Source organism: Macaca nemestrina, chromosome 1 (genome assembly GCF_043159975.1).
Source record: "Macaca nemestrina isolate mMacNem1 chromosome 1, mMacNem.hap1, whole genome shotgun sequence".
Classification (NCBI taxonomy): domain Eukaryota; kingdom Metazoa; phylum Chordata; class Mammalia; order Primates; family Cercopithecidae; genus Macaca; species Macaca nemestrina.
Window position 1 is genome coordinate 68,238,251 of NC_092125.1, and position 27,370 is coordinate 68,265,620.

Consider the following 27,370-nt stretch of genomic DNA (forward strand, 5'->3'; position numbering starts at 1 on the left):
CCATTTGTTTATCTTCTTCTGTGAAGTGTATATTCAGGTCCTTTGCCCATTTTTGAATTGGGTTGTTTTGAGTTGTTTCATATTTTCTTCCATTCTGTGAGCTATCTTTTCACTGTCTTGGTAGTGTGCTTTGATACACAAAAGTGCTTGATACAGTTTGGCTGTGTCCCCACCTAAATCTCATCTTGAATTGTACTTCCTGTAATCCCCACGTGTCATGGGAGGAACTCAGTGGGAGGTAATTTAATCACAGGGGTGGTTACCCCTCATTCTGTTCTTGTGATAGTGAGTGGATTCTCATGAGATCTGATGGTTTTATAAGGGGCTTTTCTCCCTTTTGCTTGGCACTTCTCCTTGCTGCTTCCATGTAAAGAAGGATGTGTTTGCTTCCCCCTTCTGCCATGTTTGTGAGTTTCCTGAGGCCTCCCCAGCTGTACTGAACTGTGAGTCAGTTAAACCTTTTTCCTTTATAAATTACCCAGTCTCAGGTATGTCTTTATTAGCAGCGTAAGAATGGACTAATACAGTGCTCAGTGAAAAGTGTTTGATGAATTTCAATTTATCTCTTGTTCCTTTTGTTGCCTGTATTTTGTTTGTAGTATCCAAGAAATAATTCCCAAAACTGATGTCATAAAAAATTTTTCGTTTTCTTCTAAGAGTTTTATAGTTTAAGCTCTCATTTAGGTATTTAATTTTGAGCTAATTTCTCTATATAGTATAAGATAAGGGTCTGACTTCATTCTTTTGCATGTAAATAACCACTTACCTCAGCACTATTTGTTGAAGACTGTTCTTTACCCATTGAATGGTCTTGGCACCCTTGTCAGTTGACCACACACATACGGTTTTATTTCCTGACTGTCAAGTGTATATCATTGATCTACATGTCTGTCCTCTTGCCAGTACCACACTTTCTTGATTACAGTTGCTTTTACTAAGCTTGAAATCATAAAGTGTGAGTCTTCCTACTCTATTCTTCTTTTCTTTATTGTTTTAGCTATTCTGGTTATCCTTGCAATTCCATATGAATTTTAGAATCAACTTGACAATTTTTACAAAGAATTCCTCTGAGATTCTTATGGGGATTGTGTTGAATCTGTAGATTACTTTGGAGGATATTGCCATCTTAATATTAAGTCTTCTAACTCATGAACGTGAGATGTTTGTCCAGTTATTCATGTCTTCTTTAATTTCTTTCAACAGTGTTTTTCAGTTTTCAGATGTTTTAATAGGTTATTCATGTTGTATCATGTGTTTGAATTTCATATTACTATATTCTAAGAACTTTTTTAGGACATGAAACATTATATAGATTTGAAGACCTCTCTCTATATATCACCATATTCTAGAATTTGGTATTTATGCATCTTATACATATTTTTAAAATTTACCCTCCCATTAACAGCCTTCTTACTGATCTTTTATGTCCTCATCAATGCTTACATTTGCTAGATTTTTGCATTTTTGGCAATCTGATAGGTGGTATTTCACATTTTTGTGGAGTTCCTAGGAAAAGCTGATAATATAGAAATGTGAGATGTAAAGATTGAAAAGGGAGAAATAAAACAGGCATTGCTTGGAAATGATATGGTTGTCTATCTAGAAGAGGAAAGAGATTCTACAGGCATATTATTAGGAAAGGTATCTTATTCAACAATCTTGTTCATTATTTCTGATAAGTTATAATAATTTGTCTCTAGCTCTGGCTAGGAACTCACATACAATGTTTAATACCAGTGAATGTGCCTCTTGTTTCTGTTTTAAAGAGAATGCTTCTAATGTTTGCCTTTTATGATGTTTGCTCTGGTTATTTGGAAGATATCACTTATTGAATTAAGGAAATTCCCTTTTGTTCCTAGTTTGCTAAAACTATAACCATTAATTGATGTTTAATTTTATTATTTTCTCTTTTTAATCTTTGGAAATCACATGGATTTTATCTTTTAATCTGTTCATGTTGTGAATTACATTAAAAGATATCCGTTTGCTAAACTAACCTTGTGTTCCTGAAATAAAACCCAATTTGTCATGCTGTATTTTGATTACCTGTTGTGTTCCCTTTAGGGTTTCCCAAATAAGCTTATTTATACACCATTTTTTCTCTTACTATCTTTGTTTGAGTCTTAGCATCAAGGTTTTATGAAATTGTAAGGCAAGTTTTGGATTATTTGCCCTTTTTCATTTCTCTAGACCATTATATAAGATTAAGAGTATCTGTTCTCTGGTAGAATCAACCTATGAAACTACTTGTGTATCTTATGAGTTTTTTTGAAGATAGATTTTTTATTGATTTAATACTTAAATGTAGGTGTCATTGGATTCTCTATTTCTTCATGAGTCAGTTTTGGTAAATTATATTTTTCCAAAAATTTTTTATTGTATACATTTTCAGAATTATGATTGTAAAGTTGTTAATAGCATTATTTTCCTTACTTAATTCTTACAGGATTTTTAAAAAATAATTCGTTAATTCTTTCAAGGAAACGTTTTGGTTTTGTTAATCCTCTCTATAGAATTGGTTTTTTAAAAATTTTATTGATTCTATCTACTTTCTTTTTTCTTTTATTTGGATTTATACTTTAACTTCTTGAGCTGGATGCTTACTTCATTGTTTTTCAGTCTTTTTTGGTTTCTAACATGTGGATTTAAGACTATACATTCCTTTTAAAATACCATTTCAATTGTATCCAAAACATTTTAATATGCAATATCTTCATTTTTGTTTGTTTTTATAATTTTTCTAATTCCTATTATGATTTTTTTCAGTTGCTGGGTTTGGATTTAAGATTCCAAATATTTAAGCTAAAAGAAATCTCTTCATGTTTCTGAGTTCTCAGTTAAGTGTGTTGTGATCAGCTATCAAAATCTATGCAATACCAACTTTGCTATTTGTTAAGACTTGCTTTATGTGGCTGGTGTATTCGTGTGTGTGTGTCAAGGGGATTAATGTCTATTGTATCCAACAAAAGAGTACGCATTCTCTAATTCTTGGTTGTAAGTTTCTGTGAATGTCTTTTAGTTGAGCTTATTGAGTTCAACTCATCTGCTGTATCCTTCCTAAATATTCTTTCTGCTTTGCCTTTTAATCAGTAGGAGAGATATATAATATCTTCCACTATGATTGTAGATTTTGTCAGCTTTTTCCTTGGAATTCTGTTTTTCTTTAATTATTTTAACGTTATGTTATAAGGGACTTACATGTTTACAAATTCATCTTTCTGGTGGATCATCCCATATATAATTTTGTGGTAATAACCTTCTTTATATATTTATATTTATGTCTCTTCAGAGAGGGCTCAAAAACTATTTTATTTGTTATAATATGCTTACACAGCTTTTAAAAATTGATTTTTGTTAAGTATATCTTTTTATGCTTTAATATTCAACCTTTCTTTATTCTGAGTTATAAGTGTATATTGTAAATGTTTACTTCCTATGTATTTTTTGCGGTACTTTTTATAATTATTCTCTTATTTGAATTTGTTTTTGCTATATTATTTTCTTATATTTACCCCACTTTTTCTATGCTTTTTTTTCCTCTGTGTTATACCTTTTTTTTTTTTTTTGCCTTTGTCATGATGTGACTTAGGAACATGATAATGTGGAAAATTTTTTGATGGTTTCTGCATTTGATGGCATCTGTCTCTGGAAATAACCTCAGGAAAGATCACATTATGAACAGCTTTAAGAATTTAGAAACATTGAAGCAAAACATTGTTCACATTAAAGTTGAGTTTACTAATGAGATCCTCGCATATTAATGTAAAATGTCTGCAAAATATAGTGGTTACTTAAACATCACTTAACATAAACATTTTATTCTGAGGAGGAAAAAATGTTTTTATTCTTTTCGTGTTTTAACCTTTGCATACAATTTCTCTCGTCCCACTCTCTCTCTCTTCCTTCATTGTGCCGTCACCATATATTTAAAGATCTTGAGAGCTTATGTAGTCTTGCAGGAAGGCCTGGATCTCAAATATGAAAAGGTAGAACTCTGTTAGAGTTAACTAGACTTTGAAGAAATGAAATTTTCTAGTTCCCTTTTATAATCCATTGCAGCAATAGCAGTTTTCACTTTTAGAAAATTAATCCCTTATTCTATTCCACTTTCAAAATGGAACTGTTAAGTGTTATGGATTCATTGTAATTAAAATTACACAGATCTTAGTGATCTGGCTCGTTGTCTTCGGTTTATGGACAAAAGCCCAGAGAGTTTAAATACTACTTTGCTTTTTAGTAGCAGACCATGGGTTCAAACTCAGGTTTCTGCTCTCCCTGTTCAGTGTTCTTTATTGATTTCCCCTTTCCCTGTTATAAAAGCTTGACAAATTAGGTTTTCTTCTCAAGGCCTATGGAATTTAGTAACTTGCATAATGCCTGGCACAAAATAGGTCCTAAAATAAATGCCTGTTGTTTACCATTTACTGGGAAATACAGGTACACTTGGAGTCTTGGAGTTTTAAGTGGCTTGCGCTTCGTTGTCTGTGGGCACAGAAGAGGCACACTGAAATCAGCTGAGTGTTTCTTGGTATAGGGTCGGCTGCTTTTCTCCAAACCACTCTTAACAGAACATGGGATTGTCTCCAGAAGCAATCATGAGAGAAGCTGATTTAGATGGATATATTTTCTCTGCTAGTCAGCTTAGTTCAACAAAGATAGTTGGGTATAATTTTTTTTTTTTTTTTTTTTTTTTTTTTTTGCCTAGACTTTTGCTACAGTCCTTTGTGATGAGGAAAAACAGTCCTTTGTGATGAGGAAAAACATTCCCTGTGAGTCTTGATAAAAATTTCAGACATGTGTTATAATATTTTCCCTTAAGCTAATTCTCATATAAGCCTAGTAATACCATTTTTTTTTTTTTACTATTTTTATGGTTTATATTTAGAAACGTTTCATAATCTTTCCAAAACAACAAAAGATGCCTTCCCCCTCTAAAGATGGAAAAATTGAGGCATTGTGAGTGTTGAGTTGGAACCTCTGTGTGAAATTCCCTGCATCAGACTGAATTTGTATAGATATGTATTTCTTATAAATTAAAGAGCTTCCCTTTAGTAAGTACTATATTTATATATTAGATAATAAAAATATTTATGTTTATTCACTCTATGATCTCTAAGTCACAAGTCCTTATAGAAGGAGTAATACGTGTTTCTACATTGTAATACGTATCTTAATCATAAAATTTAAAATAAACATTCACTAAAAGGACATACCTAGCCACATTGAATGATACAATTCCTGTGAATTGTTATGTCATGTGAAGTTTCTTATTATTTATGTGGGTACATTTGTCTTATAAAGTAAAATTGTATCTCTCTGACAAGAAGTCTGTTTAACTGCTTCATACATATTTATACTATTTTTAAAAGAAGTCACAAAAGGAGTTGTTGAAAATATTTTTTGTAGGAGCTGAGTTTGATATTCAATTCCTGATTTTTTAAAAAGATCTCTTATGTAGTAAAAGATATTAAATAGTGAAGAAAGATTTGATTGCTACACTAAGAAAGAAGAAAGTATAGGTAGAATGAGATGATTTCTGACATAATCTGAATAATTTTTACTGGTAAAAAAAAGCTTCGATTCCATTTTGCAATGATGTTTTTGTTACAGTTTAGCACTTAACCTTGAACAATCTGCATGTTCTCATAAATGACCTCTTCTGAAATTTTTTATTATGGGCTACATAATATGAATGTTCCTATGAGATATTGTCTTTCATATAATTAGAAATTTTTATTACTGAAGAACTCAAAACTCAAGTTTACTTTTGGATTCAGGTTTTACTTTGAATCACAGATTGTCATATTGGCTTATTTTAATGTTTATACCTTTTTAAAAATAACTCATTTTCTATCCAATAATTTGATGTCTATTCAGATTTTTAAAAATAATTAGCTGGTTTAATTAAATATATATATATATATATACACACACACACACACACTATTTTTTAAAAGCATGAACAATTAGAGATTCATAATGTCTTGATGGCTTGATTCCTGCCATGTCAGTTTTCTTGTGTTTGATGAGACACATAGAGCAGTTATGGGAGAATACTTGTCACTGGTATCCATGGTAACTCCAAAGATACTTTGGAACTCAGAGGCATAGAGTGAGCCATAGTAATAGATCTCATTATAAGGGCAAAATACATAAAAGGTTCAGGCATATGCTTTTAATTAGTTGCCAAAAATAGCTAGAACTGGAGAGGATGCAGTGAAATATTTTTCACTGATAGAAATAGTATGGGCAGCGTTAAATTTTAAATGCTTCCCATACTATTATCTTTTTCTACTAAAGTAAGGGAGATGTACATTCTGAATACTCATAGTAGTAGTTTCTTAATCACAATTTGGACATGGGAGTACAGGAGTAATACATTCGTAGAAGAGAAGACTTAGTTTCATACTGATAAAAATATAGTATTTGCTTATCATTTTTAATTTTAGTCCTACAACATAATTTATTCAGAAAAGCACTTCTTAGACTTTTCCTTGTAGGTTCTAAACTACCCCTGAGATTTACTTTCTGTCTAAACAACATACAGAATATTATTCCATGCATTTTTGTTTTAAAATGCAAATGATACAGTAGCTAAAATTCTTATTGTTCAGGTATATTAAATTTTCTGTCTTTTTTGGGACATATTAAATTTAAATTAGCTAAAACAGGCTTCAGGAAAAGTAGACAAGAATAATTAAGTATTTTCCATTAGAGAATTATGATGGATAAAAGATTAATAACTCTTTTAAGACAAAATTCTTTAAAGATTTCCTTTTGAATTGCAATCTGTAAAAAAAAAAAAAAAAATCTTGTATTGCATTGCAATTCAACACATTATTTCTTCCTGTTGCTATAGAAACTAATTCTGGTGCAGCTGTGATTGCTAATCAAAATTCTAACATTATACAACCTTTTCCCCTTAGTATTTCATTTTGTTTTTAGTTACAAAATAATAAATTTCAGTGGTAAGTTCATAACAATGGTCAAAACATTAATGCAAAGATTTTTTAAAATTTAAGCCCTTTTCTTTGAAAATAAGGAGGTATTCTTATTGTGTAGTTTCAATATGAATAACAAAACAAAGCATTTTAGCTAAATTACAAAGGTCTATAATTGCTGTATTACATCAACATTGTGAAGCACTTAACTGCTTCATAATCCTAAATTGCTACTATTTCAACCATCTATTTTTGAAGTGTCTGGTTATTTGGTATTATAAAAATGAAAAAATAAAAAAAATCCTCAGAATGCCTGAAGTCTTTTAACACAAAATGGGGATGAAACTTCCTTATTGTTTTATCTTCAAAGAATTGATATCACATCCCCATTTTATGTCATAAGTAAAAGCTAATTAGTTCTCATTCTTGCCTTTATTGATATATACTCCCCAACAAACCGTACTGTTAATATCATCCAATATAAGTCCATATATGTTTTACAGGCCAGAATGGAGTTATGTTTTGGGTTTTGGGTTTTTTTTTTTTTTTTTTTTTTTTTTGCCTCCCTAAAATCATTGGTTCTTTTCTACTTCCTAAAACAAATATAAAAACTAATCACCAATTTATACATAGCAAAAAATGTATTCTGTTATGTATATACACATTCAACAGGCCTTAAGCTGAATCTAAAATAAAATCTTTGGTATGTGTTATAGTATCAATTACACTATGTTATTTGCGTATACTATCACAAAGTTTTAATTTGGTATACCAAGAAAACAAAGATGAAATTTATCATTTCAAGTTACTGATTGAGTTTAATAAAAACTCAGATGTAAAAACATAACATTTTGTATGGTTTAACAGGGTAGACTGTGTCCAAAATTAATCTGAAAACAAATTTATAAGTTCCATGGCCTTTTCTCAGGAACACTAAATAAAAAATGAAAAATACAGATCTAATTTATTTATCCTTTCTGAGCCTCACCTACCTCAGGGGGTTACTGTATTGATTAATGCTAATATGGTAACTATAATAACAATTAAATTTACCGACACTATGAAGCACTGTGCAAAGCACTTAAAACATTAACTGAGTTAATCTTCAGAAATTACAATAAGGTTGATGCTACTATGATTCCTGATTTACAGATGAGCAAATAAAGTCATCAGAGATGTAAATAAGTTGTCCACAGTCACACAGCTAGTGAATGGAAGAGGTAGAATTAGAACCGGGTAGTTTAAAACCCACATTCTTAGCTCCTGTTAAGTACTGTATAGACCACAAATTATTATATGAGCTTAAGGTATTGATACAAACATAGGCACTCTGTCAGCCAACTGCTGCCTTAAACTTTACATTGTTTATTAATAATGTTGGAAGAGGTATACGTCACGTAAAAAATTTCTGTTAGGATGTTCTCAGGTGACTATAATCCCAATTCTATAAATTCTTTACTGTCAGAAGAAAATGCCTTCAGAAAGCAATACATTTTTTCCCAACTCTCCATAATAGTGAAATGGGAAAAGTTCCCTTGGCCCCCTTGCAGGGCCTGTGATGGTGGTGTGGATCACTTCTTCAGTGCCCTGCTACTTAAACCTGTAGGGGAGCATACAGACTGGCAGGCTGTGGGGCTCTGACCCCATGGCAGTGTCTAGGGATGAATGTTTACAACTGAAGCCCCAGTAAGCATGTGTTACAGGGTGCTCTTCTAGTTTGGCCATCCATAGGCGGCTTGTGTTAGTCAGCTCAATTAGACCCCTGCCTTTATCACAAGGACAGAGGGCTTTCTGTGTCCCAGGGTTCTTGCCTTAGTGTGCTAGAAGAATTGGATCACATGTGGGTTTGGAGAATGAATACAAGGTTTTATTGAGCGGAAGTAGCTCTTAGCAGATAGGATGGCTGCCTAGAAGGGAAATGGTTTTCCCCTGGAGTCCGACCGCTCAGCGGCCCAGCTCTCCTCTGACTGCCCCAGCCAAACTTGGCCTCATCTGGCCAGTCTATGGCCTGTCAGTGCGGCCGGCTGACGTGTGTGCTTCTGCCGGCGTGCTCCCCTCGATGTCCTCTCACTGTCCAGCCATTTGTGTCTTGTGCTGATGTGTTCTTCTCGACGTCTAGCCGCTTGTATGCTTGCCTGCTAGGGTTTTTTTTGTTTTTTGTTTTTGTTTGTTTGTTTGAGACAGAGTCTCCCTCTGTCTCCTAGGCTGGAGTGCAATGGCAGGATCTCAGCTCACCACAACCTCCGCCTTCTGGGTTCAAGCAATTCTCCTGTCTCAGCCTCCTGAGTAGCTGGGACTACAGGCGAGCGCAACCACACTCAGCTAATTTTTGTATTTTTAGTAGAGACGGGGTTTCACCATGTTGGCCAGGATGGTCTCGAACTCCTAACCTTGTTATCTGCCTGCCTCGGCCTCCCAGAGTGCTGGGATTACAGGCCTGAGCCACCGCCCCTGGCCGGTCCTGAGGGTTTTTATAGGCACAGGATGGGGGCGTGGCTGGCCAGGGTAGTCTTGGGAAATGCAACATTTGGGCGCAAAGTCAGGAGTACCTGTCCTCACCTAGGTTTGTGGGCACAGGCCTGGGGGTTAAAGCCCTTGCCAGAGACCCATCCTTCCGTTCCCAGCACTTCCCTGCCCTTCTTCCGTATCAATAGTTCCCTTGTATAGATTTTCTGTTACCAAAGGTATATCTTTGCTATTAATAAGGGACTTAAATTTGTGTTAAATAGTACCTGCATGATGGGTGTATTTTTTAAATATTGAGTATTATGTTTTATATAATTTTATTTCCCATAGGCTTATCCCTTAAGCAAAAAACTTTAAACTTTTTGATAGCAGCATTCTATCTTACTGGTTTTACGTTGCCTTCAACTAACAGATTTGCTACTTCATTTATCCATTGAGATATTACTCTGTAGACTTTGGGAATAGTAAGAGCCATTTTCTCCACTAGAATCTCAGACACAAGTAGGAGAGTTTTATTGAGATACTTGGCTTAATTGAATCTTTGATGATAATTTTGGGTCATGATTAATATTGGTTACTAAGTGGAACCCCCAAAAAAGCTGAAATTTCAGCTGCTGTTACTAATATAGATGGCATGGTGTATATTCCTGAATGACTTTTGGTAAGAGCAGTATCAGGTCAAAAAATTCACTCACAGTATATAATTCAAGAGTTTTACAACCATCACAATAATTTAGTTTTAGAACATTCTCATCACCTAAAAAATAAATCTTGTACGTATGAGCAGTCACTCCCCAGCACCAGCATCTAAGTAACTACTACTCATCTACTTTCTGTCTCTTTATATTTGCCTGTTTCTCATCTTTCATATAAATGGAACAATATAAAAGGTGGCTGTATTAGTCCATTCTCATGCTGCTATGAAGAAATACCCAAGACTGTTGTTTATAAAGAAAAGAGGTTTAATTGGCTCATGGTTCTGTAGGCTGTACAGGAAGTATAGCAGCTTCTGCTTCTGGGGAGGCCTCAGGAAACTTATACAATCATGGCAGAGGAAATATAGGGAGCCAGCACTTCACATGGCTGGAGCAGGAGGAAGAGAGAGAGTGGGCAGGTGCTACACACTTCTAAACAACCAAATCTCACGATAACTCACTCACTCTCACGAGAACACCACCAAGGGGATGGTGCTAACTCATTCATGAGAACTCTACCCCCATGATTCAGATCCCTTCTCCAACACTGAGGATTACAAATCAACATGAGATTTGGGTGGGGACACAGCCAAACCATATCAGTGGCTTTTTGTTACTGGTTTCTTTCACTTAGTCTAGTGTTTTGAAGGTTCTTCCTTGTTGTAGAATTTCTTTTTATCGCTGTGTTAGGCCATTCTTGTGTTGCCATAAGGAAATACCTGAGACTGGGTAATTTATAAAGAAATGAGGTTTAATTACCTTACAGATCTGCAGTTCCAATAACCATGATGCCAGCATCTTCTCAGCTTCTGGGGAGGCTTCAGGGAGCTTTTACTCATGGTGGAAGGCAAAGTGGGAACCAGCACTTTACATGCTCTCAAGCGGGAGCAAGAGAGAGTCTGTCGGGGGGAGGTGCCACACACTTAAAACAACCAGATTTCAGGAGTACTCACTCACTGTGACACAGACAGCCCCGAGCCATGAAGGATCCACCCCATCACCCAAACGTCTGCTACCAGGCCCCACCTCCAACATTGGGGATTGCATCTTAGCATGAGATTAGGTGGGGGCAAATATCCAAACCATATCAATTGCCAAATAGTATTATATTGTATAGATGTACCACATTTTGTTCATCAGTTCATCACTTCATGGTCATTTGGGTTCTTTCTACCTTTTGGCTACTATATGAGTAATGCTTATGTGAATATGTGTACAAAAAAATCATTATGTGGATACATTTTTTATTTCTTTTGAGTAAATACAAATGTACAAGTCAAATTGCTGGGTCATATTGTAACTATTTTTAGACTTCTGATAAGTGTTTTTTGAAATGGTTGTACCATTATACATTTCTATCTGCAATTTATGAAAATTCCTGTTTTTTCATACCTTCCAATACTTACTATTGTCTATATTCTTATCATAGATATTTTAATGGGGTATAAAGTGGTATCTGACTGTGATTTGGGGGAAATGTTTTAAAATAAAGAATTAAATACTGTATTAACTGCTGTGGAAACTAGATGCAGAACAGTGCCGCAGAGGAAGGGATTGTTAGACCAGAAAAGGTTTTATACTAGAACTGAAGTCTTGGACATTGAAAACAAAGGATATCTCCATGTTGATGCTGGAAACAAAGAACATTATAGCAAACGCCACTGAAGCATGAAAATATGCGTCTATTTCAGGGAACTGTAAATGGCCTGACAGAGTTGGTACAGTGATTTGATAATTGCATGTGGATCATGAAATCAGTTTAGTAGGTCTTCACAAACACTAAAAAAGTGATTTGCCATGAAGAATACTTAGGAAAAACAAATTGTATTTCTTATAAAATATGGTTATTGCACATACTAAGGATATTACTTAATTACTCTTTTACCCCCATAATTTAAGACATATACTTTTAAATTGTATTTATGGTGTGGGTCCTGGTTCAAGAGTTTGAAATTCACAGGTCTAGAGTACACATTGAAAGACAAAAAAGACATGAAACACTTAAAACAGCCTAACACAGCACGTTACCCTAGTGTGTACTCTAGAAATATCAAGTATGTCAGAAAACATTTTCATTGACTGTCTGTGAATAATATGATACATGTATTTTTTTTTTTTTTTTTTTTTTTGGAGACAGGGTCTCTCTCTGTCGCCCAGACGGGAGTGCAGTGATGTTATCATGGCTCACTGTAGCCTCGACTTCTCAGGCTCAAGTGATTCTCCCACCTCAGCTTCCCCAGTAACTGGGACTACAGGGTTATGTGCCACTATGCCTGGCTATTTTTTTTTTTCAATCTTTTTGTAGAAATGGCATTTCACCGTGTTTCTCAGGCTAGTCTTGGACACATGAGCTCAAGCGATCAGCCCGTCTTGGCCTCTAAGTGCTGGGATTATAGGCGTGAGCCTCTGTGCCCAGCATGTATGAATCCTTTAAAGCTATGGTATTATAATAATTTTTTAATCATTGTTTTTTTTAGCCTGAGTAGATGCTTTGTAAAACTATCTAGGTCATTGTTTCTCAACCTTTTTTCATTATTGCTTCCCTACAGAGATCATTTCAATTTAATTTAAATCAATTAAATTAATTTGAAAATAATCTCTACATAATAGGATACTATGTTCACTATTTGTGTGATGGGTTCAATAGAAGCCCAAACCTCATCGTCACTCAATATAACAATTATATAACTATAATGGTTACAGTTATATCCATGTGACAAACCTGCACATGTACCCCTGAGTCTTAAAAATATTCTACCTAACAAGAGAAGATAAATACGAAGGAATAAGTTTTTGTCAGGTAGGGTTATGTTTTGGTAAGCCATAAAACATAATAGTGAAGATATTTTTTCCCATCACTCCAAAAACCAATTGTAGCTCACTGGGGCATGACATTGTCTGAGTTGAGAATGCATGATCTAGCTTATTCCTATTTTGTTTAAAATTAGAAGACTTGGAATTTCTACCACAGCCCATGAAGAAGTAACTGCTAAAGGACTTGCTTTCCTGCCATAAATAATTAGAATACTCAAAAAAAAAAAGTAAGGAAAAACTATTTTGAGTCATTGGACAGTAGGCAGGGCAGGGATATGATCCATGAGAGAAAGCAAATGAATGAGGAAATACCTATGAAGGCCCAGCTTATTACTTAGAGACAATTTTGAGGCTGCAGTGCAAGGAGGGAAAACCAAAATGGAATCTGGCAGTCTCCAAAAATATTGATTGAAATTAATATTGTAATTTTGGACAATCTTCCTTTCAAAATTTAATAGGGAATTATTTATCAAGAATCTTATAGTTTCAGCATAGTTGAACAAAGTAAAAAGAAATTCTGGTCATTGTTGATATTGAGTTGTCCTCATATTATTTTAAAGGCGATAAAATATATATTGTTAAATTTAATTCTAGATTTATCTAGTTTGGTTTTGTGAAGTTTTCTGAGGAATACCAATTATCTTTTTAATTTTGTCCTCAAAAATTGCTGCATTATTTAGGATAATTCAGTGAATTTAAAGCAATGGATTTGAAATATCTACTGTGTATATTTTAAACCAGATCAGCCTTTTAGCAGGAACACTTGTCATTTCATTTAATTGTTTAGGCAATTTTGTGAATAAAACACCCTTCAGTGTCCCCTAAAAGAAATCTGAAGTCATTTTCAGAATCATAATTTAGATTCATAATATCTTGTAGTCAGATTAGAAGGAAATTTTTTAAATAATTGTTTTCTTGGCTTTTTTTCTAACAGCCTGGTATTGCTGTGACATGTTTCATTTAGAAGAGTTTTATAACTTTGAATAGTCACACCTCTTGATATCATGTACTCTTTTATTTCCTTAATGTTACAACAAAAAATATAGTGTGAGTTCATGACATGGGAATCCAGAGGTTTCACTGCCCTGCCAGTCATGATTGGGTCACATTGAATACCTCTGCAACAATTATTTTGCCCTTTATTCAACAAACTGTTTAAAAATTGTGATTTAGCAACTGCATTTCAAGCAAGTTGCTGGGCACTGCAGGTACAAAGATAAGAGACAGTTCCTGGTCTTTCAGGGAGCTCACATGAACATCTAAACAGAGATAGAAAAGTTAATGTTAAATGTTAACATAGTGCAATACACTGTAAATGATGGAAGCAACGTGTGCTGTAGAAGTCAGTACTTAGGACCGCTTAACCCAACATGCATACATAGGTGGATGTATTTGGGGAGAGGGTGGTTATGTTTGGGGATAGGGTGACAAATGCAACTGGGAAGGATAGGAGATGGTGAATCTTTGAAATTCTTCAAACAGGTGACAACTAAGCTGATTCTTGCAGGATAATATGTGAACTTACCCAAGTGAAAAGGAGGAGGAAGTGAAGGATATCACAGGCCAAGGGAAGGGCACGTACCAAAGAGAGCATAAAAGACCATAATGCATTGAGGAAATTGCCAGTGTATGGCTGTGACTGGATTCAGGGGTAAAAAACATTTAGGATATTGTCTTGAAAGTAATGTGTAGACCTTTAAAGAGTATAGAATCAGCTCTGAAGAACTATAATACTATAAGAACAAAACATTTTGTCCCTGGAACCTGAGCAAGGCTAAGTCTGCTTTGGGGTATAGTTAAGGATGTACAGGCATACCTGAGAGATACTGCAGGTGCAGTTCCAAACTATTGCAATAAAGTAAATTTTGCAATAAAGCAAGTCCCATGATATTTTTGGTTTCCTAGTGCATATAAATGTTATGTTTATACAATACTGTAGTATATTAAGTGTGCAATAGTATTATGCCAAAAACAATTTACATACCTTAATTAATACTTCATTGCTACAAAAATGAGCACATGCTGTTGGGAAAATGGTTCCAGTAGACTTGCTTGATGTAGAGTTGCCACAGACCTTCAGTTTGACTGCTGTATCTTTGAAGCACAATAAAGCAAAGCACAATAAAACATGATATGTCTGTGATTTTTAATGTGATATAGAATAATCACAACTGGAGAGATAAACCTATGGCCTCAGCCTCATGAGCGTCATGAACTACCCAACTATATTAACCTGCACTTAATTACACCTAGTTCCAAAGCACTTCGTAAAACAAAATAAACAATATCATAGTAATCCTATAATCATAATAGCACTATAGTTTGTAGGAAGTTTGAATTAAAACCTGGCAAGCATATGATAGTGAAACATCTCGAAAGTTTTGATTAAAGATGAATATGATTAAGCATAAGAATTAGAGATTCATTTGGAAAAAACTCATACTGAACTCAATTGTGGAAATTCCTTGATGCTATTTGTAGAGAGAAAAGTTAACGTTAAATGTTAAGATTTTCAGTTTCTATTTGACAGCAGCAGAAATTCAGTTTAAGGAGCAAAGCAAAGCAGTTGAGTAAATGTAGTTGTTAGAATATTTAGAAGTGTTTTCGATGTGAGAAAGAATTACACTTGGAATATGTGGGGTTAAATTTTAGAAATCATGATGTTTGGTGCATATTTGAGTTTTAAATTGTATTGGAAATGTAAACATTTTCAAGCCATAGAGCCATCCTGGGTGACATCAGTCTTCCAGTCTTTCTCCTCCCAAGTCTATACATTGAACCAAACCATTGGCAGCTAGGAATTAATGGAGACCAACCCTTATTCTAAGCAAACTTGAAAACCAAATAGACTACTAGGAATTCTATCCACTGAGGTTTTCCTTCTCTATTATCTTCCAGGGCCACCTCTGAAAAGTACTGGAATACCAGAACATTTTGCTTCTGTTGGTGTTGGTGTATCACTAGATACAATTGTTTTACTCAGTTAGCTCATCATGATATATTCCCCATGAGGCTATGAGTGTAGGTAAGCAAGAGAAAACAGGTATAACTATAATACCTACCTATCCCTTAGAGCCTACTTAGTCTGATAATTATCATCCAATATATGCCAACTTTCCTTAAAGATGGTTTGCAGCTGACATCCTCAACTTTATAGCTAAGAGATCACATGTCATCTGTTTCATACTGGACAAGTTGGAACACATTGCTACCTGGTGTTCCTTGGTCTTCCATGTAGCCTGTTTGATACTAATAGTAGACCAAGAGCTGTTTCTCAAAACAGAAATGCTTTTCACTTTACTTGCTGATGTGAGTATGATCTTGTTTTAGAGCTCTAAGGGTCAAGAAATGAGAGGCAGTGAGTTAATTTTTCACTAGAGAAATAGATGTACTGAATAAGATTGTACTGGTAGAAAGTTGGTAGCTATGCGTGCAGTCTGGTTTGAATAATGGGTTATTTCTTTTTTCTTTCTTTCTTTCTTTTTTTGAGATGGATTCTCATTCAGTCACCCAAACTGGAGTGCAGTGGCATGATCTTGCCTGACTGCAACTTCCACCTACTGGGTTCAAGAGATCTTCCCACTTCACCCCTCCCCAAGTAGTTGGAATTATAGGCGTGTGCTACCATGCCCAGCTAATTTTGGGTTTTGTTTTTGTTTTTTTTTTTTTGTATTTTTAGTAGAGATAGTGCCTCACTGTGTTGGCCAGGCTGGTCTCAAACTCCTAACCTCAAGTGATCCACCCACCTCGGCCTCCCAAAGTGCTGGAATCACACCATGCCCAGCTGAGTAATGGATTATTTCAAATCAACAGGAAAATAAACTAATCAAAGATTAGACTTTCAAGGCATGACACAAAAATAATCTGAACTTTGTTTTCTAATAAAATGTATCTGAAGGTACAAAGGAAGATTATGTATATATTTATTTTATAACAGGGTCACGCTCTGTGGCTCAGGCTGGAGTGCAGTGGCACAATCATAGCTCACTGCAGCCTCAATCTCCTGGGCTCAAATGATCCTTTTTTAGTAGCTGCAGTTAACAGGCATATGCCACAATGCTCAGCTAATTTTTTTTATTTTTTTTCTTGAGACAGGGTCTCACTCTGTCGCCCAGGCTGGAGTGCAGTGGTGTGATCACGGCTCACTGCTGTCTTGATCTCCTGGGCTCAAGTGATCCTCCCACCTCAGCCTCCTGAGTAGCTGGGACCATAGACACACATCACTACCTCTGGCTAATTTTGTATTTTTTTGTAGAGATGAACTTTCGCCATATTGCACAGGCTAGTTTTGAACTCTAGGGCTCAAGCTGTCAGTCCAGCTTGGCCTCTCAAAGTTCTGGAATTACAAGTGTAAGCCATTGCACCTGGTCAAATTTTTAATTTTTTTATAGAGACAGAATCTCACTATGTTCCCCAAGCTGGTCTAGAACTCTTGGTCTCAAGCAATCCTCCCACCTTGGCCTCCTAAAATGTTGGGATTACAGATGTGAGTCACCATGCCTGGACTAGAAGATAATTTTTAAAAATCTGTAGGCCTCCACAGCAATTTTACCATCAGGGCTTCCCAATGGTATTTTTTAGCGCCATTACCTACAACAGACATTTTAGCACCACTTGGTTTGCTGGGTCTCAAAGGTCAGGCATAGAGCTTCCTCTATGGTATCCTCAATCATCTGGAGAGACTTATCTTGCTCTGCATGCTACTCAAAGCTATTAGCTTTTTAGTTTACCTTATAAATGGATAAGAGGTATATATTAAAATGTGGAATGTGCTGCTTTCAAAGTGTAAAGAGGCCAATAAAGCTTTTTGTCTCCTTATCAGGAAACAGACAAGGAATATAAATTCTCTTTGACTTTGGGAGGAATATTCTTATCATATGCATGGATCCTTGGGAACATTATTGACATGGCAAGCCCATGTATTTTTGTAGGATTTAGTTCTTGATTCTGTCTCACATGTATATCTTACCAAGGCACTTCATCTCTCAACTCTTCTACTCTCCTGGTCATAATAGCTTGCTGTCATCAGAGCAAACCTGATCCTTCAAGGAAAAGTAGTATGGAATATTCAGGCAGCCGAGGTTTCTGCAGAGTAGATCGTGGCATAGAACAAGAATTCTGAAAGCAGGTCAGTAGATGTATTCCTGTCCTTGCCAGGTGAAGACAACCTGTTAACTTTTGTTCTTTCTGGATAAATACAAAGGAAAAGAGCATTTGTAGGTTAAAGCTGCATATCAGATACCAGGGCTGTCTTAATTTGCTCAATAAGAAGACTCCATCTGGAGCGGCAATTGCAGTTGAAGTCATCTTCTAATTAAGTTTATGATAATCTGCCATCATTTTTCAAGCCTACTAATTTTTGCAGTAGACAAACTAGTGAAAGCATTTGTCAAACCTGCAATTCTCTACCATCTCCGATGGTAGACTAGTCTCTGCCTTTCTTTTGAGATGCTGTGTTAATGGAGAAAGGAAGCTCTGTTGGTTTTCAGCTGTCCTTTCCTGTACCATATAGGCACTGCCTGGAATGCCAAAGTTTGGATTCCACCAATTGCTAAGAATATACATTCTAATTATAAGCCCAAGAACTAGAAAAATAACAATGTCATTTCTTAGCATTATCCTTAGGTATTTAATGTTATCTAATGCTATTATATGTGAGATTTTTTAAATTTTTGCTTTCTAATTGATCATTGAGTGTAGAAATTCAATTCATTTTTTAAAATATTGATCACATAGCCAGTGACCTTGCTAAATTTACCAACTCTTAATAGATTATCTCTAAATTATTTTGGGTTTTCTGTATCACAGTCATCATATGAGAGTAATGACCGTTGTTTTTCTCTTTCCAATCATTTTATATCTTCTTTTTCTCAGCTTATTGCCCTGGCTAGGACCTTTAATTCATTGTTGAATAGAAGTGGTGGTAACAGGCATCCTTGTCATTCCTGATCTCAGAAGTCAAACTTTCAACATTTCACCATTAAATATGATGTTTGCTTTAGGACTTTCATGGATACCCTTTAGGAGATCAAGGAAATTGCCTTCTATTCCTAGTGTGCTGAGAGATTTTATCATGAATGGATAATGAATTTTATCAAATGTTTTTAGTAAGTCTTACAATTATCATATTACTTTTTATATTTGTTCTTTCAGTGCAGTATATTAGATTGATTAGTTCTTAAATGTTACATCTATCTTGAATGTACAGAATAACTGCATTCCAAATTGATTGTGATATGGTACCCTGTTTACATAACTCTGGGTTAGATTTGCTAATATTTTGTATAGATTTTTTGTATCTATGTTCACAGGAGAGATTGGTTTATACTTATTCTTTCTTGTAAGATACTTTTTGGGTCCTGATGTCAAGGTTATTATGGCCTTATAAAGTAAGAAGTATTCCCTCTTTTTTGTATCATCTGAAAAATTTTATGTAAAATTGGTGTTTTTCCCTTCTTTAAATAATAAATTCACCAGTGACACTCTCTCTGGGCCTGGAATTTTCTTTATTGTGGAGGTTTTAAAATAAGGATTCAATTTCTGTAATAGATAAAAGATTATATAATTTCCTATTTCTTCGTGGGTTCATTTTGATAGATTGTGGAGTTATTTTGTAGCGGTATCCTCTCTATTTTGTTAGAGATATTCCTCATTGCATTTTATCAGGTGGGGTACAATTTTGATTTGTCCTGTTTCTCGTAATGTTCACTTTGATCTCTAGTTAAAGCTGGTATCTACCAGGCTTCTCCACTGTAAAGTTACCCTTTGTAATTAAAAAAGTATTTTGTAGGAAGATACTTTGTAATTATGTACATATCCTATTCCTCAAAAAATTTTTCATTTATTCATATATTTATTTATATCTATATGGACTCATAGTTTTCTCATTTATTCTATGAGCAATAATCAGTTACTGTATTTATTTTGAGCTCAGATGGTTAGTGGTCAGTGGGATCACTGTCAAGCTGATTTCTTTGTCCTTTTGACATATCCCCATCAGTCTTTGAACATCTCCTCACTTTCAATACACAAACTTTTCTAGGCTCATCATGTACTTTACCTGGCCTCACCCTGGAATTAGCCATTTCTTTAAATAATCCTGGTTCCTTTTAGTGGATAACAGATTTAGAAGCCAAGACCCAGGCACTCAGTGGACTCACTGCTGTCGAGGTGGTGGTGGTCACAAACCTCCTCAGTGAGCAAAGCTAGGATATTTATGTATGGGTGTATGTGCAAATATGTGCACACATATATGCACATTTGCACTAATAACTTCTATCTATGTATTTTTAAACTATGAGTTTATGTGGATTGTCCAATTCCAATGCAACGCCATAGAATTTGTTTCAGTTTTTTCCTTTTTCATATTTGTAACTCCCTTTTCCATCAGTAAGAAACCTGGCTGCCATTAACCTTAATATATTTGTTATTTGATTAGTCTGCACACATGTCCTCCCATCTCTCTGCACACATGCCCCCTTCACTCTGTTTGAGTTCTGATACCTCGTGCTGCCTTTCACACTTGTGGGTGTCCTCATGACCAGCTGAGCATGGGCTCTGATACCCGAGGTCAGGTTGCCCCACATTGGGTGCCCTCATCGTCCTTTCTAGACCCTGACTTCCTGCTTGAGTTTTAGCACCATGGTCCAGGACTCCCCCTTACTCCACATAGTTGCCCTCTTCACCCCACTTCGCCACCCTCACACTGGACACCCTGTCCACGCTGCTTAGGCTGTAGTTTCCTGATAGGCCACCTGTCTGTACAGATGCACGCCTTACCCTGCTAGTGCTCTGATGTTCTTCACCAGATACCCCTGTGTGTGGCACCCTCCTCACCCTCCTGGGTTTTCACAGTCCACGCCAGTCACCTGGCTCTATGGCCCTGATACTTCTCATTCTCTGACTTCACATTAGGTTGCTCTTCTTCCTCAATGAGAACACACTCCTTATCTTGTTTGGGCTCTGTTGCTCCAGGACAGGCTGCCCTCCCATGAGGAGCTTCCTTATCCTGCCATGGCTCTGACTTCCCTCACTGGGACTTTCTCACCTGCTTGGGCTTCAGCATGCTCTGTAGGACTGCCCCCATGTATGTGTGCTGTCTTTACCCTACTTTACACCTCAGTCTGGTCACTTTCTGAATTGAAAACCCTTCTCACCTGCCCTTGGGTTCTGACACTGTATGTTTGACTGACTCCACTCCCCAGTATGGACATGGACACCCTTCTTTCATCTCACTGGGGCCCAGGCCCCAAGATACCACACTGGGCTGGACATCTTCCCACTTGGGCTCTAACATGTGGCTCTGTACCGCTGTGACTTCCTTTGCCACCATCAGTGCAGCCCTCTGCCTTCCTCTGTCCCACTCAGTGGCTTTAGGGCTGAAATTTTCAGAAAGAGAAGAACAAAGGGGAAATTGCTGTCTTTTTAATGTCTATGGGATTTGAAATGATGTCCTCTTTTTATTCCTGGTATTCATAGTTTATGTAATCTCTTTTTTTCTGGACTCATCTCTTCTAGTAGTTTATCAATTTTATTTGTGTTTACAATGAATTTTATTTTGATGCTTTGTTATATGCTTGGTTTTTTATTTAATTTCTGCTCTATTATTTCATCCCTTCTACTTTCTTTGGATTTAATTTGCTATTTTTATTAACTTCTTTTTTTAACAATGAGTTTTTTTTTAAATTATACTTTGAGTTCTGGGATACATGTGCAGAATGTGCAAGTTTGTTACATAGGTATACACGTGCCAGCTGGTTTGCTGCACCCAACAACCCGTCATCTACATTACGTATTTCTCCTAATGCTATCCCTCCCCAGCTTCCCACCCGCCGACAGGCCCCGGTGTGTGATGTTCCCCTCCCTGTGCCCATATGTTCTCATTGTTCAACTCCCACTTACGAGTGAGAACATGAGGTGTTTGGTTTTCTGTTCCTGTGTTAGCTTGCTGAGAATGATGGTTTCAAAGGATTGTAAATCATTCTACTATAAAGACACATGCACACGTGTGTTTATTGCAGCACTATTCACAATAGTAAAGACTTGGAACCAACCCAAATGCCCATCAATGATAGACTGGATAAAGAAAATGTGGCACATATACACCATGGAATACTATGCAGCCATAAAAAAGAATGAGTTCATGTCCTTTGTGTGGATATGGATGAAGCTGGAAACTATCATTCTTATTTTTGTTAACTTCTTGAAGTGGATTCTTAGACCGTTGTTTTTTAGCCTCCCACCTCTCCCCAATATTTAATGCTCAGACCTGTACATTTCCTTCTAAGCACAGATTAACCACATTCTACAAGTGGTTGTGTAGATCATTTTCATTATCATTCTCTTCAGGATATTTCTTTTTTATTTTTTTATTATACTTTAAGTTCTGGGATACATGTGCAGAATGTGCAGGTTTGTTACATAGGTATACACATGCCATGATGGTTTACTGCAACCATCAACCCATCATCTACATTAGGTATTTCTCCTAATGCTATCCCTCCCCTAGCTCCCCACCCCCGGACATGCCTGTGTGTGATGTTCCCCTCCCTGTGTCCATGTGTTCTCACTGTTCAACTCCCACTTGTGAGTGAGAACATACGGTGTTTGATTTTCTGTTCCTGTGTTAGTTTGCTGAGAATGATGGTTTCCAGCTTCATCCATGTCCCTGCAAAGGACATGAACTCATCCTTTTCTATGGCTGCATAGTATTCCATGGTGTATTTGTGCCACATTTTCTTAATCCAGTCTATCACTGATGGGCATTTGGGTTGGTTCAACTGATGGGCATTTGGGTTGTGAACAGTGCTGCAATAACCATACGTGTGCATGTGTCTTTATAGTAGAATGATTTGTAATCCTTTGGCTGTATACCCTGTAATGGGATTGCTGGGTCAAATGGTATTTCTGGTTCTAGATCCTTGAGGAATCGCCACACTGTCTTCCACAATGGTTGAACTAATTTACACTCCCACCAACAGTGTAAAAGCACTCCTATTTTTCCACAACCTCTCCAGCGTCTGTTGTTTTCTGACTTTTTAATGACCACTATCTTCAGGATATTTCTAATTTATATTGTGATTTCTTCTTTGATCCATGGATTATTTTGAAGTATGTTTTAATCTCTAGTTATTTTCATTTACATTTCTGTACATTTTCTAGTTACAGTTTTGTTTCTGATTTCTAGTTTAATTCTGTAGTGGTCATGTCATCAGTGGATGTCTTGACTATGAGTCGTCCAGATTCTTGGTGTTTTGAACAAAGAATTGGATAAAATGCACAAACAAAGCAACAAAAAAAATGAAGCAATGAACTCATAGATTTATGCTAACATAGATTTAAGCATAGTGAAACAAAATTACACTCCACAGAGCAGCCCAAGAGCACTGGCTACAGAATTTTCTGTGGTTTAAAAACCCTCTAGCGGTTTCCCATTGGTTACTTGGCTACCTCCTATGTAATGAAGGACTGACCTGTGACCAGTCTGATTGGTTGGAGGAGGTGGCCAATCAGAGGCTAAAGTGAAGTTACAGAGTTACCCGTGAAGACTTGGCTGGTCACCAGTCTGACTGTGGGAGGGGACCAATCAGAGGTACTTCCCATTTTTCATCTGCCACACAGTGCAAAGGGAGTAGCCTCTGATCCTTTTGTTACTGGGTATGGAGAGCTGGGGTTTTACTTTTGATTCAGTTCTAGGAAGTCAGCATGGCCTTAGGTTTCCTGCCTTCAGACTTTATTCTCCTGCCTCGTTTAGAAAACATCCTCTTCATGCTTCCAATTTGTGAAATGTATTGAGACTTAATTTATTGCCCAGCATATAATCAATTTTGGCAGATTTCCACAGGCACTTGAAAAAAAAAAGAATTCTGCAGTTGTTGAATATACATCTTTTTTTTTAGAGCTGTGGTTCTCACCACTGTTTTAAAAGATAAGAACCACAGGTCATATGCCGTGTGTGCGCACATGCTATTTTTTCTATGGTAAGAAAATACTTCATCTTGTTTTGCAGGTGCTATGCAATATGCAGATGGTAAATTAAAATGCTTAAAATATATCCATGCCTAAATCCTTTTATAGATATGTTATTTATATAGAAATAGGGGTATGAAATTAGGTAATAAAGCAAGAACTAAAGTAATAGGAGGGCATCATCACATGGTGTTTGATAGTTCCATAGAAATTTCTTCTTAAGGTTGATGTTTACAGTGTAATTTAACAATAATAATATAAATTTTGTTGCTTTATAAAATTATTTAAAAATTTTTCTTATATCAATTACATTTAAGCCAACTCAGTACACTATGTAGACTAAAAAGAGATTGCAAACATTTAAAAAGGAGGGATCTTCAGAGCTATATTTTTTAATGAAATTTTTATTCCACCTACATTTGTGTGTTCTACACTTTAAAAAATAAAATGCAAAAATAAAGTGAAAAGTAAAGATAAAAGTGTGGTGTTACTATTTTCAAAACTTGAAGGATATGGTGTGGCTAAAATAAATTTTATATATTCACAGCTTTAATGTTGTTTCTCTCAAATCCAGAAAACAGTAGTGAAGTCTACCCATTGAGCCCACTTAACATCTTTATATATCACAAACCCATTTTGTGTAACTTGTGCCTTGGTCTCTGGAGCAAGAGTTACACTAAATCTAAAGTAGCACCAGATGCCTGGAGCTCAGCTGTGATAATTCACTTAGTTGGCCCACAGCTAGGCAGGGACCTAATATAAAAAAGCAAACCAAAGGAAATAAGGTATAACATTATTACCAGACCGAAATTATCCTGTGCTGGCATATCAAAAGGAACCTCAGAAAAGGATTGTTATATTGAGGAAAAAAAATACTCTGATCAAGAAAACAGGCCTGGCACAGTGCCTTATACCTGTAATCAACACCTTGGGATGCTGAGGCAGATTGCTTGAGCCCAGGAATTCAGGATCAGCCTGGGCAACATGGGAAGACCCTGTCTCTACAAACAGTTTTTAAAATTAGCCAGGCATGGTGGCACATGCCTATAGTTCCAGCTACTTGGGAGGCTGAGGAGGGGGGATCACTTGAGCCTAGGAGGTCAAGACTGCAGTGAGCCATGTTCACTGGATCATGAACTGGATCATGTTTGTTTTGTAACCAACATTCTTTCTCTTTCATCCTCCCTCCTGGATCCTACATTGTTTAGGCATCTACTCTTTTCCACATAGGTACGAAGAGTGAAGCTGGCCCCATCCCCAGCTTCAAATTTTGATGGCTTCTGATTAATTTCAGACAATTATGGTCATCCCATTTCTTCTACCAGTGATGGGTTTAGGAATAGACATGTGACCCAGGTCTGTGCATTGAGATCTGTGAGGCAATATGCTCAAGACTTCTAGGAAAGATCACCTGTCTTCTAAGAAAAAAGGTAAAGGAGTAGATGGTGTGCTGACTCCCAAAACCACTTACGTTGGAAAATTTTTAATTGACTTCATGTTACAGTATTTAGGTATTACCCTTTAATTCGGTGGCTAATTAAATATGCACTTTTAAAGGGGCAGAGGATGTCAGTTTAATGATTGATAAACTTTGTCCTATCCCTTGAGAATATATTTGGAAACAGCAGAAAATCCAAATACTGTTTTTTCTTTTTCTTTAACAAATAGGGATTTGTCTCAGCCATCAAGTTTGGAGGTAGGTATTTAGTGATGTTTCAGATACCCGGACTTTTCATTTTCCTGCTTCTGCCTTCCTAGCTTTCATTCTCGTACTTACCACTGTATGGTCACAAGGTAGCTGCTACTCCTCCAAGAAGGAAGCAGGGGAAAGGCAAAGGGACAAAGGGGCATGCCAGTAGAGTCTGGCTGCTTTTATCAGGAAAACAAAACTTTCCTGGAAGGTTCACTCTGAAATCTGCTTAGATCGGCCACTCCTAATCGGAATGCTGCTTAGGAGAAAAAGAGGTTATGGATGGAGTCAAGTCAGTCTGCCAGCGGTGGCAGCCACACATAGTTACCCACCCCATATAAATGGATCAAGCTAATTAACCGCCTAAAACCACTTGTCTCTTTACTATTCTGTAATTCTGTGGGTTATTTTGCTATGACTTGCAACATGTCTAATCTGTCTTCTTGAATTCAGCTTCAACTATATTAATTCAGCCACTTTTTTACTTTTTGCTTATGTTATAAACTAAAGTTAGTACAGCCGGCCCTCCATGTATGTGGATTCTGCATCTGTGAATTCAACCAACCTCAGATGGAAAATATTTGAAAAAATGTATAGTTTCTATCAGACTTTTTCTTATTATTTCCCAAACAATACAGTATTACAACATTTACATAGCATTCACATTTGTGTTAGATATTGTAAGTAACATCGAGATGATTTAAAGTATGTGGGAGGATGTACTTAGGTTATATGTAAATACTACACCATTTTGTAATAGGTACTTGAACATTTTTGCGTTTTGGTATTTGAGAGGGAATAGTGGGGTTAGAACCAGTTCCCCACATATGCTGAGAGATGACTCTGTGGATAGACTATTAGACTCACTAGGTAAGACATTTAGTTTTACTTTTTTTCCAAAATTGGGGCCTCTGAGCAACTATGTAAATTTGTGCTACATTTGTGCAAATTATTATTTTTCATTTGAACCAAGCATTGTGGTAATTTTTAAATGAAGCTTATAGTTCTTATGTAACTTTTTATCTTAGGAAGAACAGAGGAACTATTGAATGTTTGAACTGAACTCCATATCAATGATAATACAAACTACTGTTTCAGGGTCCCTTGAGAAAAGAGATGCACAGTTCATTAAAAGAAAAAAAAAAGATCAGTGTTTACATTTAGTGTTTAGCATTGCATTCAGAATTTGTCTACAAAGACTTAACTGTTCTTAAATTATGTACTGGGCTCTATTTCCCTCCTGTCCCCAACTCTGTCCTTGTTCACAGATACATTTATTCTCAATCACTGAGATAAATAATTGAGGTAAAAATTAAAAGGAGAATTTTAGAGTGAAAGAAAATGTGGTTTCATGTTAACTGCTAGAGGTAGAGATGCCTACTATAGGCAAGATGGAGTCATAATTTACAAAGAATACAGACACAGATGTAGAGTGGGATAGAGTGCCATTATAATGGAGAAGAGACAGAACACAGCCTCCAATCTTTGCTGATTGATGGATGTTAGCAAACAGGGAATGGGCCTGATTCACAGTACACCTCATTTTAGGATTCTGGATCCAGAACAGATATAGAAAAACATTTCTGACACCGCCAGCTGAATGCTGGTTTAAGTTCATCTCAGTAACTGAAGAACATAGGTGAGTTCTTGTTGAACACAGTTGAAGAACAAGCAGAGGTATTATGTTTGTTTTTCCAACCATATTTGTATTGCTTTGACCCTAGGGTGGCCACAGATCACAGGGTAACAGATGAAGTATGTATACATCAGGATTGTTTTGAGACAGACAAATAAAT

General features: G+C 36.1%; 1 protein-coding gene across 24 annotated transcripts in view; it reads left to right on the forward strand.

The window, feature by feature from the left end:
• LOC105484909 (synaptotagmin 14) overlaps positions 1-27,370 on the forward strand; it is a 235,512-nt gene that overhangs the window by 119,323 nt on the left and 88,819 nt on the right. Inside the window, exons 1-2 of one of the 24 annotated variants that reach the window (XM_071079838.1) lie at positions 23,013-23,507; positions 25,093-25,314. The exons of 19 other annotated variants lie outside the window; for them this stretch is intronic. In XM_071079838.1, coding sequence (XP_070935939.1) covers positions 25,269-25,314 — 46 coding nt within the window. In that variant the 5' untranslated portion in view covers positions 23,013-23,507; positions 25,093-25,268. 4 more of the 24 variants (XM_071079848.1, XM_071079850.1, XM_071079849.1 and 1 more) reach the window with 4 other exon arrangements.